General features: G+C 42.8%; 1 protein-coding gene across 1 annotated transcript; it reads right to left on the reverse strand.

Annotated features, from left to right (window-relative positions):
• Positions 1-6,209: 6,209 nt before the first annotated feature.
• Positions 6,210-19,048, reverse strand: LOC121435471 (E3 ubiquitin-protein ligase TRIM31-like). The gene is made up of 8 exons (XM_041634835.1): positions 18,638-19,048; positions 18,117-18,212; positions 15,987-16,217; positions 13,900-13,922; positions 9,207-9,322; positions 7,937-8,011; positions 7,435-7,476; positions 6,210-6,866 (listed from the first exon to the last, which is right to left on the reverse strand). The coding sequence occupies exons 1-8, from the start codon at positions 19,046-19,048 to the stop codon at positions 6,346-6,348; spliced, it is 1,515 nt and encodes a 504-aa protein (XP_041490769.1). The 3' UTR covers positions 6,210-6,345.
• Between the last annotated feature and the right edge of the window lie 532 nt (positions 19,049-19,580).

Consider the following 19,580-nt stretch of genomic DNA (forward strand, 5'->3'; position numbering starts at 1 on the left):
TTGTCCTATATACATAACACACATCTGATCCCATGCGGGTCTGCCAGGTCCTCTACCACAAGGTAATGCAGAAATTGATCGATTATTGATTGGAAGTGTGTTACAGGCCTCTGAATTTCACAAAAAAAAAACATCATATCAATAGCAAAAGTTTAAAGAAAGAGTTTTCTCTTACATGGCAACAAGTTAAGGAGATTATAAAGAGATGCCTTACTTGATCTTTCTATAACCAAACACGGTTACCTGCAGGGAGTAACCCAAAGGGTACTCAAATGAATGAAATCTGGCAGATGGATGTGTTCCACTTTACAGAATTTGGTAAATTGAAATATGTGCACCACACCATAGACACGTATTCAGGTTTTCAATGGGCAACTGCCCTGAGCTCAGAAAAGGTTGATTCAGTAATCACACATTTATTGGAAGTTATGACCATCATGTGTATACCTGCACAAATAAAGACAGACAATGGCCCAGCATATGTATCTAACAAAATGAAACAGTTTTTGCTTATTATAATATGAAGCACATTACAGGTATACCAAATAATCCTACAGGTAAGGCAGTTATAGAAAGATCAAATTGTACTATAAAGGGAATGCTGAACAAATAGAAAGGGATGGAAAATACCCCCAGAAATAGATTGCATAAGGCTTTATTAACCTTGAATTTTCCTAAAGCTAATGAGAAAGGAACAACAGCAGCAGAGAGGCATTGGATAAAGGAAAAAACTTCTAAATTGATTCAACCAGTATATTTCAAGGATGTGTTGTCCTCACAATGGAAACCAGGAGATTGCTGCATTAGGGAAGGGGTTTTGCTCTTGTTTCCGCAGAAGAAGAAAAATTATGGATACCATCAAAATTAATAAAGATTCATTTTGAAAAGGAGAAACCTATTAAAACAGAGAAATGACAGCTCATCCACAATGGTAACAACCATACAGGTGGTAAGGAAAGCCATATAGTGTTGGGGTGGGGTTCTGCTCTTATCTTTGCATGAAATTTACATGTCATCAAAAATTCAAGAGACCCTGGATGTTTGAATGCTGACAGAAGAAAAAATAGCTATCCACTAAGAAGCATCTAGAAAACATAATTTAGTTTATGAATCCAGGTACTGTTTATACTAACATTTATACACACATGCACATACACTCATATATATTTGGATTTAGAGTTAGACAATAGCTCTGTACTTCTCTAAATCCAAGCTTGTTGTTAAAAGGAACATTCAGAGTTTCTATCCCATATCAGGAGTCATCTTATTTGGGACAGAAGGAAGACGTTAGGGAAAAAATTACTTTCTCCATGCCTATTTTGTCTATATCATATTCTTCATTGTATATATGTTTATATGAATGATGTTTAAGTTTTCCCTGATGAACAATAGATTTTCCTACAGATCCTTTTTCTGCAGTAATCTTTGAATTTTCCAGGAGTAAGATGGGGCCCCACAGCAACCACTCTACCTAGTTGAGATGACATCGTGATGTAGACAGCACTACTATAAGATCATTTTGGATACCAGCTGCTTTAAGGGTACACCTTCTCTTATTCTGGCCAGAACTCCAAATGAGAACTTTGGAAAAAAACTATTGACTGCTCAGAAATTGCTTGCAACTATACTAGACAGTAATTTTGGAATTAAACCACAACTTAATTTTTGCAGGATATCCCATTAAGAAATAGAACATCACCCCCATAATAGCGGGAAGCAATTCTAGAAGATGACGCCCCCTATTACAAATAAATTTGTTCATAGGGTTGGGAATAGTGTTCAGGATTTGTCGATTATCACTTGTACTAGATGAAGAGATGGGGTGAAAACTATGTTGGTTCAAAAAAAGGAGGGGATAGTAATATTGGGTAATAGAGTGAATACTTGTGATCTATTATTTCTGGATAATTTACATTGGTATAGTTTTCGTCTATTGATACAAGTTCAAATTATATTTGTTACTTTTGTTTACATTACTTGAACATATATACAAAGTTATTTTATCAGACTGTATATATGCATGTTTCTACTTGGTTTAGGACGTTTTGTATATTGATACAACTTTTAGGGTATATTTTTATATTGCATTATATATTACTCCTACCTCTTATCAATATACATTGTTTACATTTTGAGGTCATTGTACACATTTGTTTACAGATTATTTAATATTCTTATTATAGGTCAATATTTGTTCATGTTTGTTGTACATACAGTCAGATCAATTAGGTTCTTTAGATATATAAAGATTGTATTCTGACTAGATAGGTATTCTGTGGAACATAGAATTTAAATAATTTAGGGTTCTGTTGACAAGACATGATTGCTTCTGACAGCACCAATCTATTCCTGAGAGAATATTGAGCACTGAAGACACTCCACTCGGAGGTTGTTTTCTTCTTGGCAAAACTGGCCTTTGGGCAAGGAACTGACAATGCCTCAACCACTGACAAGTTACATAGTTTCTGGAAATCGATAAGCAGGACTGTCAAATCTTGAAGACAGGGTAAAACAGGTTTGAAAAATCTTCTGCCTCTGAAAATGGTCTGTCAGGTATACTAGGCCTTCTCCAGGGTTGGTTGTTTCAACATTGCAAAATGAGTCTTTGGGTGATTGCTCAGGTAGCTAATTGTCTCTGTCATATATTGCTCACTTGGGAAGCTACTTCATTGTACTTCCTGATTGCTCAAGAATATTAGCTCCCAGAGCTGGAAAGATGGAGCATTTCCTGCTTCTCCAAAGGTCATGAGTTCAGTTCCCAGAAACCACATGGTGGTTCGCAGCCATCTGTAATGAGGTCTGGTGCCCATTTCTGGCCTGCAGGCATACACACAGATAGAATACTGTATACATAATAAATATTTTTAAGAAAAGAATATTATCTCACTTCTCAGGCCTTCGATGTGGTTGAAGATTAGATACTCTTATGATCCAGCCAAGCCATTTCCTATACAAGTCTTAGACTCCATAGGATAAAATGTTTATTAAAACATTTAGAATATGTTACTTGCTTAATATTGTTTATTCTGGTTGTAATTCTAATTATGCTTGATATTTGTCCCTAGTGTATATAGATTTGTATTGGGTTTGAAACTCTCTTATTTAAACTAAAAGAGGAGGTGCTGTGGGAGCACATTCTGTTCCTTCAGCCAATAGCCTTTAGGATACCAACCCACTGGGGCATTGTCTCTTATGCTTTAAAAAGCAGTCAGAACCGTGGGCCTGCTCTCTTGCTTATGGCTCCTATTCGGGCTGCTAGACTCTGTTCCTGTTTGTGCTCAGAGGACTGTTGTTTAGGATGGTGATCTGTAAGTTTTCCCCTTAAATAAATAACCCTTTTATTATCCTAATTCTGAACTACTGTGGGATTGTTTTAAGGCATCACCCAGGTTTTGTTCCTAGCATACACATGACCCCAAATTTCCTGGAACCCAAGTTACAGAGAATCTGATACCCTTTCTGACCTCTGTGGGCAGTGAGCACAAAGTGGACATACATATATTCATATAGAAAATAAAGAGAGAGAGAGAGAGAGAGAGAGAGAGAGAGAGAGAGAGAGAGAGAATATAAATAAAAACAGGGCAACAGGACAGTGGCAGCAGCTTCCAATCCTTAATCATGTCCTATCCTGGAGGCAGCACCACCTACTGTCCACATAGAAACCTACTGTCTGCTAAAACATTTAACTGAAGGAACCACTCCATTGCTTCATTTTAGGCAGTTTCAGTAATTCAGGCTAAAATAATTTAGAAAGTACACTAAACTTGAATTGATGAGATGATATTAAGATTCCACATATATGAACTTGGTAAGAAGATCAGAACAGGAATCAGGTGGGACTAGGACTCAGAGGGGTTCACAGCCCTGCATGGGGTCAACTACAAGAATGAGAGTGAATTCTGAACCTGGGTCTGCCTTGGAAGTTCACTTCACTGCAGCAGGAAGGAGTGTGATGTGGTCCTTAGGAGAATCAAATTCCCTAGACACACAGTTTCTGTATCAGAAAAGGAATTAGGAAACTGAAATTCTTTTCATTGTTGTTGTTTTGATTTTAATTTATTTTTTTAAAACAGCCTTTTCTCATTTTACATGCCAAATCCATTTCCCATTCCCTCCCTTTTTCTGCTTCCTCCACCTTCCCCCTACACATCCCACTTCCACTCCCCAGAGAGATTAAATCTTCCCACCAGGAGTCAACAAAGTCTAGCACATTGCTTTGAGGCAGGTCCATGGCCCTGCCCATAATATCTAGGCTGAGCAAGATATCTCTCCAGAGAGAATGAGTTCCAAAAAGCCAGAAAAAGCAGTAGGGATAACTCCTGGTACCACTGCCAGTGACCCCACAGTCTGCCCCAGTCATACATCTGTCACCCACATTCAGAGAGCCTAGTTTGGTCCTATGCTGGTTCCCTCACTGTCAGACCAGATTGGAAAGCTTTCATTACCTCAGGTAAGCTGTTTCGGTGGGTATCCCCATCATGGTCTTGACCTCTTTGGTCATATTCTCACTCATCTCTCCCTGGACTGGACTTGAGAGCTCAGCCCAGTACTCCACTGTGGTTCACTGTATCTGCTTCCATCTGTTGCTGGATGAAGGTTCTATGGTGACATTTAAGACAGTCATCAATCTGACTACAGGGCTAGGCCAGGTCAGGCATCCTCTCCACTATTGCTTAGTGGAGATCATCCTTGTTGATTCCTGGTAATTTCTCTAGTGCTAGGTTTCTTGCTAGCCCCATAATGGTCCCCTCAATCAAGATATTTCTTTCCTTGGTCTCCCTCTCTTTCCCCCATCTTGACCATCCTTAGGAAGCAAAAATTCTTTTTTTAAACTGATTTTTATTGAGCTCTACAGTTCTCTCTTCTCCCCTCTCTTCCTCTTCTCTCCCCTTAAACCTTCTTCCAAGGTCCCCATGCTCCCAATTTACTCAGGAGATCTTGTCTTTTTCTACTTCCCATGTAGATTAGATCCGTGTTTATCTCTCTTAGTGTCTCATTGTTGTTTTTTTTTTCTTATTTATTATTTATTATGTATACAATATTCTGTCTGTGTATATGCCTGCAGTCCAGAAGAGGGCACCAGACCCCTTTACAGATGGTTGTGAGCCACCATGTGGGTGCTGGGAATTGAACTCAGGACCTTTGGAAGAGCAGGCAATGCTCTTAACCTTTGAGCCATCTCTCCAGCCCCGTGTCTCATTGTTGTGTAGGTTCTCTGGGATTGTGACTTGTAGGCTGGTTTTGTTTGCTTTATGTTTAAAACTCACTTATGAGTGAGTACATGTCTCAAGCAGAAAGTGGCCAGATATTTTCCAATGGGTTGTTGATGAAGTGTGGCCACTTCCAATCCTGTCATAATATGAAGGGCAGTAATGAAAAGCCTTGTGGTTAGTATCTGGAGAGTCTACTGTCTTCTTTTTTCATGGAAAGAAGCATGTGTATGGTTTGTAGGTTATGTGGTGTGTGTAGTGTGTGTAATGTGTGTAGGGTGTGTGGGTTGTGTAGGGTGTGTGGGGTATGTACGGTGTGTAGTGTGTGTGGGGTATATAGGGTGTGTAGGGTATTTGAGGTATGTAGTGTGTGTAGGCTGTGTAGAGTTTGTGGGGTATGTAGTGTGTGTAGGGTGTGTGGGGTGTGTAGTTTGTGTAGGGTGTGTAGAGTCTGTGGGTGTGTAGTGTGTGTAGGGTGTACTATGTGTAGGGTGTGTAGTGTGTGTAGGGTGTGTAGTGTGTGTAAGATGTGTAGTGTGTGGAGTGTGTAAGGTGTGCTGTATGTGGGGTGTGTAGTGTGTGTAGTGAGAATAGGGTACGTGGGGTGTGTAGGATGTGTACAGTGTGTGGGGTGTGTAGTGTGTGTAAGGTGTATATAGTGTGTTGGGTGTGTAGTGTGTGTAAGGTGTGGAGTGTGTGTGGAGTGTGTAGGGTGTGTACAGTGTGTGGGGTGTGTAGTGTGTGTAAGGTGTATATAGTGTGTTGGGTGTGTAGTGTGTGTAAGGTGTGGAGTGTGTGTGGAGTGTGTGGGGTGTGTACAGTGTGTGGGGTGTGTAGTGTGTGTAAGGTGTATATAGTGTGTTGGGTGTGTAGTGTGTGTAAGGTGTGGAGTGTGTGTGGAGTGTGTAGGGTGTGTACAGTGTGTGGGGTGTGTAGTGTGTGTAAGGTGTATATAGTGTGTTGGGTGTGTAGTGTGTGTAAGGTGTGGAGTGTGTGTGGAGTGTGTGGGGTGTGTACAGTGTGTGGGGTGTGTAGTAAGCCCGAGCAGGGCCAAGCTTCACTCCTTCCACTTGCATCTCATTCAATCATGAGGGAGGAGTGGGGAAGAGACTGAGGGACCCACAGGGGTACAGTCCTAGAGGCTCAGGGTGATAGAGCTGCGGGCCTTTAGGAGCCCATAAAGGGGGAAGACCTGTCTGTCAAAGGAAGTTTGGAAGGTGTACACATGTTTGTTAGTAATGGCATCATAGAAGACGATATCTCCACGGTCATAATCCACATAGACGCCCACTTTCCTAAGACAGATTGGCAGATTCTCCTGGATACTGCAGTTGGTGATTGGCTGACATCCAGAGGACGAGATCCGCAATGCCCACAAGCAGCATGACTCAGAGTTCTGAATCTGGGACCCCCGAGGCAACTCGGCGACCACGCCCACTATGCCAACCCTACCTGGGGGTCCCTGGATTTCCACCTCCCACAACACACGACCTGAGGAGAGGCCTGAGGAGCCCCTCACACAGTGGAAAGGATAGAATTGTCGAGGTTTTGCCTGAGTATTCAATGTGCCGTCAACGAGATACAAGCTTGCTTTCTTTAGATCCTCAGAAAAGGTGAGGTTTGGGTCAGCTGAAGTGGAGTCCAGGGTCATAGGTACTGTGGGAAGATAAAGAAGAGTGAAGAGGAATAGTTTCAGGGCAAGTCCTCCAGCACCCTGCTTTTGAGCTTCTCATGATGTAGCTAGAGGGAGAATTTCTCCTTCAAATTCCAGTCCCTGTCTTCAGAGAAGACTCCTGCCTGTTTCTTTTTGTTTTCTGAGAAGGGGATCTCATATAAATCAAGCAGGGCTGAAATTTTCTGTGTATCTAAGGACGATCTTGAACTTCTCATCTTTCAAACTGCACCTCTCTAGTGCTGGAATTATAGATGTGGTATACCATGCCCATGCTCCCTACACCCCCTCTCCAGTACCTCTCCCCACTCTCCATCCCCAGGCCTCAAACTTAGGCCATGGTTTTATGAGGTTCTTCTCTGTGGGTGCGGAGGGAAGCTCCCCCAGTCCTTGTGGTAGTAGAATCATTTCATACAGAGGCCTTGAATCAAGGTCATAACACCCTGGACAATTTGGATCTTCTAACAATGAAGATATGTCTTCTCCATTTCCAGATTTTCTGGTTCCCATATGGCAAACAAGAAAGACCTGTGTGTCAAGCCAGAATCCTACCTGAGGTGGGCAAATCTGAGTTATTCTTCTGTAACAGGTGCCCTAAGATTTGAGAGAGAAAACAAATTATAGGTTAATAACAAGTGTTTATAAATTCAAAGTCACATTGGGGATGAGCGGCTGATCCTGGCTTTTATTCTAACTACCCTCAAAGCTGAACCAATCAGATGACACCATTGCAGGTATTGTCCCTGTGAGTCTCAACTCATCAGCTCTGCTGGGTTAACTAGGCCTTTAGGCCAGCTCCAGCTACAGATTGAGCTACCTCCACCTGAGCTTTGTGCAATGAAGGAATAAATCTATAAATTTCCATTCATTATGAACATTTCTTAATTAGTGGAGGTTTCAATATGATTACCTAAATGTAAAATAATAAAACAATTCTATAGGCTTTTTTTTCATTGATGTTCACACACATTGGACCTTCCACCCTCAATCTCCCATTGAAGAGAGATTTTGTATTCTTCACTTTCCCCAAACAGCAGTGTATGCACACACTTACAGTTCTCCTTGTCCTTTTCATCCAGGCTGTTCAGGAATGTGCTTTTATCTTCCTTCCCTTCAGTGTTCAGGTTGTCTGTGAGGAGAGAGTGAAGGAGATGGAGAGTCCACAGAGGTTAAGCAAGCAACAAAGACCACACAGTAAGGCACTGATTGCTGATGCGGGAAGAGGTGGTACTGGGATTTCTCTCATAGTCTCAGTGGACCAAGAAGGCAGCCAACAGGGAGAGCTGCCCTAGGGTCTCCCTGATGTGGCTCTGCAGTACAGCCCAGTCCAGAACAGAAGTATTGGGGACACAAGCATAAGCCACTGAATCTGGGCTTTTCTAGATGCTATTTTGGAACCCTAAAAGACCAGGGCATGCTGACACTAGGGAAGCCGACACAGGAGGATGACAACTTTTAGTCCACAGCACATAGTGAGTTTCAGTGTCTCAAAAGGAAAGGAAAAGGGAACTGGAAAGAGGCCTCAGTGGTTAACAGTACCAGGGACCCAGTTCAGTTCTCAGAATCCACTGAAACTTCAGTCCCAGGGCACTGGCACCCTCTTCTGACCTCCATGGACACCAGGCATATACAAAATACATGCACACAACACCCATACAAATAAAATAAATAAAACTTTTTAAAAATGAGTAAAATGAATTTAATAATATGTTTATTTAGCTCAGAATGTTAAAATATACTGCCATTTTAGCATGTCCAATAAAGGTTGAGTGCTACCTGGGCACAGTGCTTATGCTGGAGACCCAGCTACTCAGAAGATCACTGTGGTCTTCCAGAAGAGACTACCCTGGACAATATTTTTGTTTGCTTTTGTTTTCACTGCTATATTTTATGCTCTATTTCAATATTAAGTCTTTCAGAGTCAATGTGTATTCTTTACTTACACTATGTGTGAATGCTGTGTTTTGATGCCCAGGGGTACATGTGATAAGTAACAACCAAATTGGGAACATACTTGTAGTCCCATTTTCACCATCTAGTAAACAAGGAAAATTTTTGAGCTCAGAGGTGTTTTGACTCTGGAGATGTAGCTCAGATAGCAGAGTGCTTGTCAAGCAAGCATGAAGTCCCGCAATCTATCCTCAGCACTAAACCTGATACAACACAGCATGAGAAATTTCTGCATAATGGTTCTTTGAAGGTACTCAGCTTTCAGCCTGGGTTCTGAAAGGCTCAGGGGCTGGCACCAGAGGTGTCAGGCAGTATCTGGGGTGATGTACTGAATCCCAACCAGGTAAGCACAGGAAGTGGCAGTCACATCTTACCTGTTAATTCCTTCAGGCTTTCTATGATGGACTCGTGTCTTGCTTTCGCTTCATTGATTTTCTTCTCCAGGTTCATAGGAACTGGGGTTGGGTTGTGAAACTGAAATTCTTTACCCCTGTGAAGATATGTTGATCTGAGTGGTAAGTTCAGAGATAGAGTGTGGGCAGGAAGGACCTGGGAGATGGTTCCTGGTGAGGAGGCAGAGTGATAAATACAGTCTAGAGCCAGGGAGCTGAGTTCGGGGGGTATTGACAGAGGTTTCTGTTCTGCCTGGTCCTGCAGTCTTTCAGTCCCAAAGAAACACACAGAGGTCTATATTAATCATAAACTGGTTGGCCTATTAGCTTAGGCTTCTTATTAACTCTTATAACTTATATTAACCCATAATTCTTGTCTGTGTTAGCCACATGGCTTGGTACCTTTCATCAGCAAGGCATTCTCATCTTCTTCCTCTGTGTCTGGGTGATGACTACAGAGTGCACCTTTCCTCCTCCAGAATTCTGTTCTCGTTGCCCTGCCTATACTTCCTTCCTGGTTACCCTGCCTATACTTCCTGCCTGGTTACCCTGCCTATACTTCCTTCCTGGTTGCCCTGCCTATACTTCCTGCCTGGTTACCCTGCCTATACTTCCTGCCTGGTTACCCTGCCTATACTTCCTGCCTGGTTGTCCTGCCTATACTTCCTGCCTGGTTGCCCTGCCTATACTTCCTGCCTGGTTGCCCTCCCTATACTTCCTGCCTGGTTGCCCTGCCTATACTTCCTGCCTGGTTACCCTGCCTATACTTCCTGCCTGGTTACCCTGCCTATACTTCCTTCCTGGTTGCCCTGCCTATACTTCCTGCCTGGTTACCCTGCCTATACTTCCTTCCTGGTTGCCCTGCCTATACTTCCTGCCTGGTTACCCTGCCTATACTTCCTGCCTGGTTACCCTGCCTATACTTCCTGCCTGGTTGTCCTGCCTATACTTCCTGCCTTGTTGCCCTGCCTATACTTCCTGCCTGGTTGCCCTCCCTATACTTCCTGCCTGGTTACCCTGCCTATACTTCCTGCCTGGTTGCCCTGCCTATACTTCCTGCCTGGTTGCCCTGCCTATACTTCCTGCCTGGTTACCCTGCCTATACTTCCTTCCTGGTTGCCCTGCCTATACTTCCTGCTTGGTTGCCCTGCCTATACTTCCTGCCTGGTTGCCCCGCCTATACTTCCTGACTGACTACTGGCCAATCAGCATTTTATTAAACTAGTACAACTGATAAAACTTTGCAGGATATAAGACCATTGTCCCACAGCAAGGGGTCCAGGACAGGAGTGCAGGGCTGAATGAGATCAGATGTAAGAAAATGTCAAAAAGAAGATGGGAGATGGATCAGAGAAGAGAGGATGGACAGGAAGTAGGAGGTAGAGTAGAAAACCCAGCATTTACCCCCTTGGTGAAGAGGAATGTGGGAGGGGAGTGGAGATGGGAAAGAAAATATTGCTCTTTTGTGTGATTATTTCAGGAATCTGAGCAGCCCGGAACAAAAGAGCGGCATCAATACAACAAATTGGTGCTCAACTTGTGCCATTTTAATCCACATAAAACCTGAGAGAGCTTAAAAAGTAATTTTAGACACAAAAGAACAGAGTTAAGCATGGCTTCTTGGTAATCAGCATTTTGCTAATGGCATTACGCATCTCCTTTAAGAGAGGTCTTCCTGATTCAGCAATAGCATAAAAAAAAAGCTGTGCAGTTTTCAAATGGTAGCTTTGTGGGCCATGCTGCCAGCATGAACCCTGGCTCTTTCAGGAGGCTGAGCACTTAAGTAGGGTTTGTGGGCAGTGTGCTGCAAGTTACGTGGTGGCAGCATGGGCCAACTGGTTATCAGAGTTGAGGTGGTGAGTGTGGTTCCCACCCAGCAGTCTCAGAGGCATTGAAGGACTTCCACCATATTCGACTGGGCAGAGCAAGTAGGCAGGGTCCTGTTTGTCCTAGCAATACTGCTGCTTAGGTTTTTAAGAAGCACTTGGCATTTTGAGAAGTCATCCTATTCAAAAAAGGATTGCAGGTATTCAATAAGGACAGATTCAGACATAGACGACCTCTAAATGAGACACAGTGTGTTTAAAAATATATGTAGCCTTGAGAGAGAGAAGAAAAAGAGTATAGAGAGTTATAAAAAGAGAAGTAAATGGTTTATAAAAAAAACAATAAAAGACAGTCTTTAAAGAGCCAGAGTACAGACTGCCACTGATTAAAAGAGTAAATATAATAAAATAAATATTAAAAAGTAATAGAGTAAGAAAATAAGACATGTAAAGATGGAATATACACATAGGGTCTGGATTATGTATATTATTGTGTTTTCTTTGAATTTTTTTACTCTAAGGGAGCTAAGTAAATTTCATTGTATGGATGCTAAATTAAGCCAACATAAAGATATCTTGACTTCAGAATTTGGGTCTAAGTATTTGTTGCTTTGGGAAAGAGGTTCTTCTTTGTTTCGATAGAGGATGAGAGCCTGTGGATTGTTTCCAGACAAATGTGGTTTGATGGACCACCTAAGAGGTTCCCACAAACTTCTCCCAAAATACTTAGCCCAACAAAAAGCAGGAAGCAATTTGGAAAGAACTATGCTGAAACTCCAAAATATTGTTTATAAACGTTTCTTTACATTTAAAGGGCGATATGCTATAGAGATTTGTGTTGATATGGATCTTTGATATAGAAGGTCCTTCCTTCTATGTGTTGCTTGTATTGGTTAATCAATAAAGAAGCTGCCTTGGCCTGATAGGGCAGAACTTAGGTAGGCAGAGAGGACAGGACTGAATGCTAGGAGGAAGGAGGGCGGAGTCAGAAAGCTGCCATGGAGCCACTGCCAGATAAGATTTGCTGCCGAAATTTAGCCAGTAAGCCACTGCCATGTGGCAATACACAGATTAATAGAAATGGGTTAAACTAAGATGTAAAAGTTAGCCAATAAGAAGTTAGAGCTAATGGACCAAGCAGTATTTTAATTAATATAGTTTCTGTGTGATTATTTCTGTTCTGGGTGACCAGGTTGAACAAGCAGCTCCTTGCAACAGATCATGGTTTATTGATATAAGTTTAAGGTCAATTTTGTTATATCTTTACTTCTGTTCTTGATTAAGGTATTATGTTTGTGCAGCTCATTTAAAAAATGTTATGTATAACTAAGAAATATAGGTTAATAGATAATCATTTATAATAGCCATGCTTGTAGTTATGTTAGTTAAATATATAGGGATATATTTCAGTTAAATAGGTATTCTTCAAATCTTTCAGAGACCTTTATAATATGGCATTTAAAATGTTTCAAGAATTTAGACTTTATATGACAAGTTAGACTTTTCATGAGACATATCTGCTCCTGGAAGCACCAATTACTTCAAGAGGAAGATGGGTACTGAAGAGGTTCCTTATGGCATTGGTGAACCATTTGGGCAAGAAACTGCTTTGCCTGATGCTATGCTGTATGAACTAGACATGCAGGGTCCACAGAGAAATTACTGCTGAACTTGCATAGGTGAGATCATCCTTCGGGGGTTTCCATTTCATGGAAAAGTCTGCTAGACATTCTGCAGGACACAGAAGAAAGTGACTGATAAACTTCCAATATGGGAGAAAATGCCTTTGAAATTTCCTGCTTCATGAAAAGTCTGCTGGATACTATGGACCAGTAGGCTAAAGATGGTTGCCCCAAGGTTACAGAAGAACTTTGGGTGACTGTCCAAGCAGCGAGATGTCTCTGTCAATTCTAGAGATTTGGGAGTTGCTTACAATGCATTTCCTATTTACTTAGGTAATATTATATCCTTCTGGAATCTTTGATGGAGAAAAATGGATAGTTATAAATATAGTTTTACTTAGTTATGATAAAAATAAAGTAGCTATAAATATTGTAGCTCTAATTCTTACTTGATACCTGTTTTGTATTATTTAATTTTACTATGTTAAAGTTAAAACCTTTCCTTTTATTTAAACAGAAAAGGGGAGGTGAAGTGGGGGTCCCATCTGTATGCTGTGATTACCATTGATGAATAAAGAAACTGCCTTGGCCTATTGATAGGGCAAGGTAGTTTTAGGCAAGGAAAACTAAACTGAATGCTGGGAAAAAGAGGCTGAGTCAAGGAGAAACCATGGGTCCACTGCCTGAGGCAGACGTGCCAGAACATTGCTGATAGGCCACAAGCTTCATGGTAAAATATAAAATACTGGAAATGGGTTAATACTAGATGTAGGCGCTAGCTAGCAATACACTTAAGTGATTGGTCAAGCAGTAATTTAAGTAACGTAGTTTCTGTGTGATTATTTCTGAAGTCTAGGCAGGCAGGAAAACAAACAAATGGCTTCCTACTACAGATCAAACCCACGAAAATATGGAAATGAAGATGGGAGATGGATCAGAAAAGGGAGAATGGATAGGGATTAGGGAGGTTGAGTGGGAAAACCAGGGATCACCCATTGACCAAGAGGAATATGGGAGGGGAGTGCAGCTGCTCTAAAGCTGGGTGTTGGTGAAAAGAGCTGTGCCCAGCAGACTACATGCTACTGTGGCCAGCTTGGTCTTCCCCACATGCAGCCTTAAGAGCTTATAGCCAAGTTATTCGAGGACATGAACATATTCAGATATATGTTGAATGTTGTATGTATGAGTGAAACAGAAAGCACAGTGCACTTGGGATGCCCATCATACCTGCCCAAGATGTCTTTGACGCCCTGGAAGAGAAAGAGAGAACAATGTCAGAGCTTGCCTGAGTCATAGGCACCAAGAAGGGGTTCAGACTCAGCTGGAGGCAGAGTGAGAACACCCCAGTTTTCCACCCTCTGTTTTCTCTCTCTGTCTTTCTGTCTCTGCTGTCTCTGGCTGGCTGTCTTTGTTCTTTTCTCTTTTCCCCCAATTCATTCTGAACTGCTACTCCCAAAACTCCTGGTATAGTTGGGATAGTGTTTAAACCTCAGGAGACACAGAGTGAGGAGAGAAGAAAGAGTGACATTTGGGAGATGGGTGTTGCCTCTGATACAGAACCAGGGAGCTCAACTTGGCAGTGTTAGGACAAAGGTGGAGTGGCTGTCCGTGGTTCTTTAAAGAAAAAACAAAAACAAAACAGAAACCAGGTGTGTTAGTCCTGGCACTTGGGTGTCCTATTATTCCTCCCTCTTGGTTTGTTTGTTTGTTTTTATCTGAGACAGTTGAATGTATCTCAGGCTGGGCTCGAATTCTCTGTGTAGCCAAGAACAGTCCTGAACTACCGAATCTTCTGTGTCTGACTGTGAGCGCTGAGAGGACAGGAATGCACTAACACCTCAGTCCTCCCCACCAATTAATTTTTACTCTTTTAAATCTAAGACAGCGCTCTTAACCAATGATCTATCTCTCCTGCCCTATTTTTATTGTTTTTAATTTGTGTATATATGTTGTCTGTGTGTGGCCATGTAAATGAGAATGCAGGTACCCTACAAGGCCAGAGTGATCAGATCTAGGTCTGAAGTTACAAAGGAGGTCAGAGGAAAGCTTGTGGGAATTGGCCCCATTCTTCCACCGTGTGGGTCTTGGGATTGGTGGCAAGCAAGCGCCTTTGCACATTGAGTCTGGGAGATGCTTTAAAGAAACACATGTGTCCACATTACAATTCTAAACTCTGAGCTGGGTGTAGGGGCACATGAAAGGGGATGGGGAGATCAGTAATTCAGTGGTACCCTTGGTCACATGACCTTTTTCTTATAACAGCCAGGCTGCCTGGGCTGCATGAGATCCTACCTCAAAGAACAAGATCAAAAAGCTCTAGATGTTTTTCTTTTTCTTTTTCTTTTCCTCTCTTTTTTCGTTTCGCGCGTGTGTGTGTGTGTGTGTGTGTGTGTGTGTGTGTGTGTGTGTGTGTGTCCAGGCTGGCCTTGAACTCTAGTGGTCCAGGGAAGCCTCTTACTCTGGAGTGCTAGATTACAGAGGTGAAACACCACGCCCAGCTGTTTGAGATAGTGTCTTGATCTTTGATCCTGTTAGCCTTGGACTAGCAACAACCTCTTGCCTAAGTGTCCTGAGTTTTGAGAGGAGATTTGGTTAGGTCAGTGGTTCTCAACCTTCTTAATACTGCTCACGTACAATACAGTTCCTCATGTTGTGGTGACCTCCAACCATAAAATTGTTTCTGTTGCTACATCATAACTGTAAATTTGCTACTATCATGAATTGGAATGTAAGTGTCTGATATTTTCTGATGGTCTTAGGTGGCCCCTGTGAAAGGGTTGGCAGATCTCCCAGAGGGATGGAGACCCACAGGTTGAGAACAGCTGGTTAGGTGAGGCAGGGCTGCAGTTGGTGGATTAGTTCAGGAAGGCAATAAAAATTAATAAACCACACCTCATACAGGAGGCTTATTAGGAGGAAGGGCCTGGTGAGCACTGGGGCTTGGGGTAGAAGAGCATTAGAGAGGAACAGTACATTATGTCTGAGACAATACAAATGGAGCCTTGGAGGAGCTACAGGCTTCCCTTTGAAACCTAGACAGGAAGGTCTTTATCAAAAGCAATAGCTTAAAGTAAGAAAGGTAAGCCTCATGGATTCTTATGATGGGGTCGACTGGAGCCTCAGGCAAATCCCCAAAGAAAGGAAAGTATCTGACATTGATGTCCTTTCAGGGAGTGATAGGAGTTTCTCAAAATTTCATTTCAGGGGTCAAAGAACATGGAGGAGTCAGATATTAGGAGCTGTTAGGCCACAGCATAATACAGATATTTAAGTATCTTTCAGAGAGAGAGAGAGTCTGTTGCCAATGGACTGACCTTCAGTAGCTCCATGGATGGCGCTTGTAGCCTATTTTTCAGGGACCTTGTGAGGTCTCTGAGGGTGGTCAGCTGTCCCTCTGTGACAGTGACATACTCTTCTATCTGCTTGACTCCCTGCTGCTCCAGCCAGCTCAGCCTGGACAGGAGGAATCTCTCTTCCTCTTCCAGTCTCTGGCGCACATGTTTAAATTCCTCAAGGATCTTTAGTCTCTCTAGATGTACCTGGGCCTGGGGGTAAGGGAAGGGATGCAGAGATGAGGGAGGAATGAGAGAGAACCTCCAAGCTTCCTTTAAGTCCATCATTCACTTTTAAATCAATCAACCAACCAATCAATCAATTAACTAATTGCAGGCAAAGTCTCCCTATGTAGTTCTGGATAGTCAGGAATTCATTCAGAGCAACAGATTAGTCTTGTATTCATAGAGATCAACCTGTGTCTGCCTCCTAAGTGCTGGAATCAAGGGCATGCACCATCTGACACCATTCACTCTTTAGGAGTATGTAAAGATTGTTCTGAGACCGGTTAAAAACAGCTTGCTGGAGCTTACCTGTGGGAAAGGGGGAGGGACAAGGAGATCAAAGCACTTTCTGTGTTCAAGGATTTAGGCTCAATGACTTTTTTTATACCTTCAAGGACATCAGCCAGATGCACAACTAAGAAATCTTAGCACTGGGAGTGCAGACAGGAGATGCAGGAAGCCAAGGCCAGTCTCCATTCAAGGCCAGCCTGGACTACTTGGGCCATGCTCTCAACAAACAAACAACACCGCCATAGAAAACCCAGGATAAGGTTGTAGTTCAGTTGACAGGGTGCTTGCTTAGCATGTGTGTGGTCCTGGATTCCATTCTCAGCACTGCATAGTCTGGGAATGCTGTTATAGCCCTGTAATTCCAGTACTGGGGGAAAGACAAAAGGGTCAGATGATGAAGGCTGTCCTTTTTCTGTATAACAATTTCTAGTTTGTGCTACATATGATACTGTGTCTAGGAGCTGGAGATATGGCTCAGTAAGGAACATTGTTGCTCTTGCGAAGGACTCTGATTCAATTCCCAGAGCTCACATGGTTGCTCACAACCATCCTCATTCCAGTTCCAGGGATCCAGTGCCGTCTCTGATCTCCATGGGTACCAGACATGCACCTGGTATACATACATACATGGAGGCAAAACATTCATTCACATAAAATTAAATCTAAAAATAAGTAAACAAAATATTCTTAAAAGTCAATGGGGAAGAACATACACAAATGAAGAAAGAGAAGGAAAGAGAAAAGAGAGAGACAGAGCGAGAGAGAGAGAGAGAGAGAGAGAGAGAGAGAACTCTTCTCAGTTTAGCTGCCTTCATACTGAATTTCCCATGGATGGAGCTGGAGAGATGACGCAGGGGTTAAGAATGCTTACTGCTCTTCAGAGGACCTGAATTCAGTTCCCAGCACCTATGAAGAGCAGCTCACAAATATCTGTATTTCCAGGTCTTCCGGTTTCTGCTAGGATTTGCACACACATGACTTTCACTCAAACAGACACATACACATAGATAAAAATAATGCAGAAACCTTTAAAAAAAAAAAAAAGTAAAATCATGCCAGGCGGTGGTGGCGCATGCCTTTAATCCCAGCACTCGGGAGGCGGAGACAGGCGGATCTCTGTGAGTTCGAAGCCAGCCTGGTCTACAAGAGCTAGTTCCAGGACAGGAACCAAAAGCTACGGAGAAACCCTGTCTCGAAAAATAAAAAAAAAAAAAAAAAAAAGTAAAATCAAAATTAGGTGGAGACATTTGGTGGTGTCATAGTCTCTTATCTTTTCTTACTGTATAATCAGTCTCTAGTAAAAAGGGGCTTGTGTGAGCCAGTGTGTGTGTGTGTGTGTGTGTCTGTGTGCGCACGTGGTCCTTACAAATCTGCTGTGGGTGGAGGAGCAGAAGCCCTCCTGGTTCACTGGTGCAGCACCCAGGCAGGTAGGTCTGTACAGCTCAGGTGCAAGGCTCAGGCACCACACCTTCTGCTCTGCCCTCGCCATCTTGTCAGCAGGACTTTGTTCCAGCCTGGTGTATAAGGAGTGCTCAGACATTTCCTCAACAGAGATGCTCAACTTCCTTAGACATGTTTGGAGTAAATATTTCTTACCCTGAACACCTGGATTGCTCCTTCACCTTCCTTTTTCTCTTTAATGATTTCCTTGTCCTTTTGCCCCAAATCCTGGAGCTGTGTCTCAATCTGCATCTGTAGAGAGAGGATGCTTCAGTCAGGTTCTGCCTCTAGGGAGGCAGGGAAGATATCCCAGGGTACTGATGTCATTATTAGCAGCCCCCCATTTCTTTCTAAGGGATCAACCCAATTTTCTCCTTGTATTATGTGATCCTGAGGGTCAAAGTCAAGTCCTCAGACTTGGTGACAAGTGCCTTTAGTCTCTGAATTATCTCCCCTGCCCCCAAAGTACTATTCTGATTATTATTCTTACCTTGATTACAGATTGGTATTTCCCAGAACCTGGGTCTTTGAGCTCACTGGGCCCAGCTGCACACTGCCAATTCAAGTGTTAAGACTGCAGCAGTTGGTGCCAACCAGATGGAAAAGGCAGCAGCTCCCAGGTCCCCAGGGAGTTCCACTCTGCTGAGCTCGGGACAGAGAAGGAGGCAGGTGCCTACCTTGTACTTCTGGGCAGCCTCATCTATCACGGTAACTTCATGGGTTTTGTGGTCCCTGGAGTCACGACACACCAAGCAGAGGAACTTTCCATCCTCCTCACAGAAATAATGAAACTTTTCTTTGTGCTTCCGACATCTTGGCTCTTCTTCTGATTGGACCTCAGCAGGATCTATAGCTAGGAATTTCTCTGCAAGACTAGCCAACTGCTTATTGGGCTTGAATGCATTCTTATCCACAGGGAGTTTGCAAAGCGGACATTGGGGGTTTTCTGTAGCTGTAGTTTTCTGATTGATGCATTGCAGGCAGAAGTTGTGCCCACAGTCAATGGTGACAGGATTCTGTAGAATTTCTATGCAAATGGGGCAGGTCACATCCTCCAGTAGTTTGCTGACCCGCTGTAGGTTTGCCATGATGGAGCAGCTAGGCTAATTTGATATGTGAAAGCCCAGAAGTCCGAGGCAGGCACCAGTACTGGGAAGAGAAAATGAAACAGGAAGCAGAGGCTATAGAGCCTCTCAATTGGAAGACTAGAGAAGGACAAATGAAGAGGGGGTTAAGTAAATTGACAACAGAGAAGAGGAAATGGGGAATATTGTAAAGAGAAGAAAACAGATGGTCAGTCCTACCTCACCGTCTCTCAAGAGCAAACAGACACTGTGAGTTCCTGCTTCCTATAAAGTAGAGCAAGGTTCTCTGGACCTTGAACTAATTATCTTTACAAAGCAGTTGTCTGAAAACAGAAGATTCAAGTGTCAAAGTTTACTCTACTACAGGTAGGGAGTGGAGGGCTAAGTGGCATTTCAGGGAGGTGTGCTAACCCCCTAGATCTCTTACTTAGTCCACCTGTCCTCTGTTGGTTTTTTTTCTCCCTGTCTCTGAACCATCCTTTGTTCTGTTTGGTCTACCAGTTTCTGCCTCTGTCTCTGTACTTCTTAGATCCCC

This window comes from Microtus oregoni, unplaced genomic scaffold (genome assembly GCF_018167655.1).
Source record: "Microtus oregoni isolate MIOR12 unplaced genomic scaffold, Mior012 000046F_ref0000063, whole genome shotgun sequence".
Classification (NCBI taxonomy): Eukaryota; Metazoa; Chordata; class Mammalia; order Rodentia; family Cricetidae; genus Microtus; species Microtus oregoni.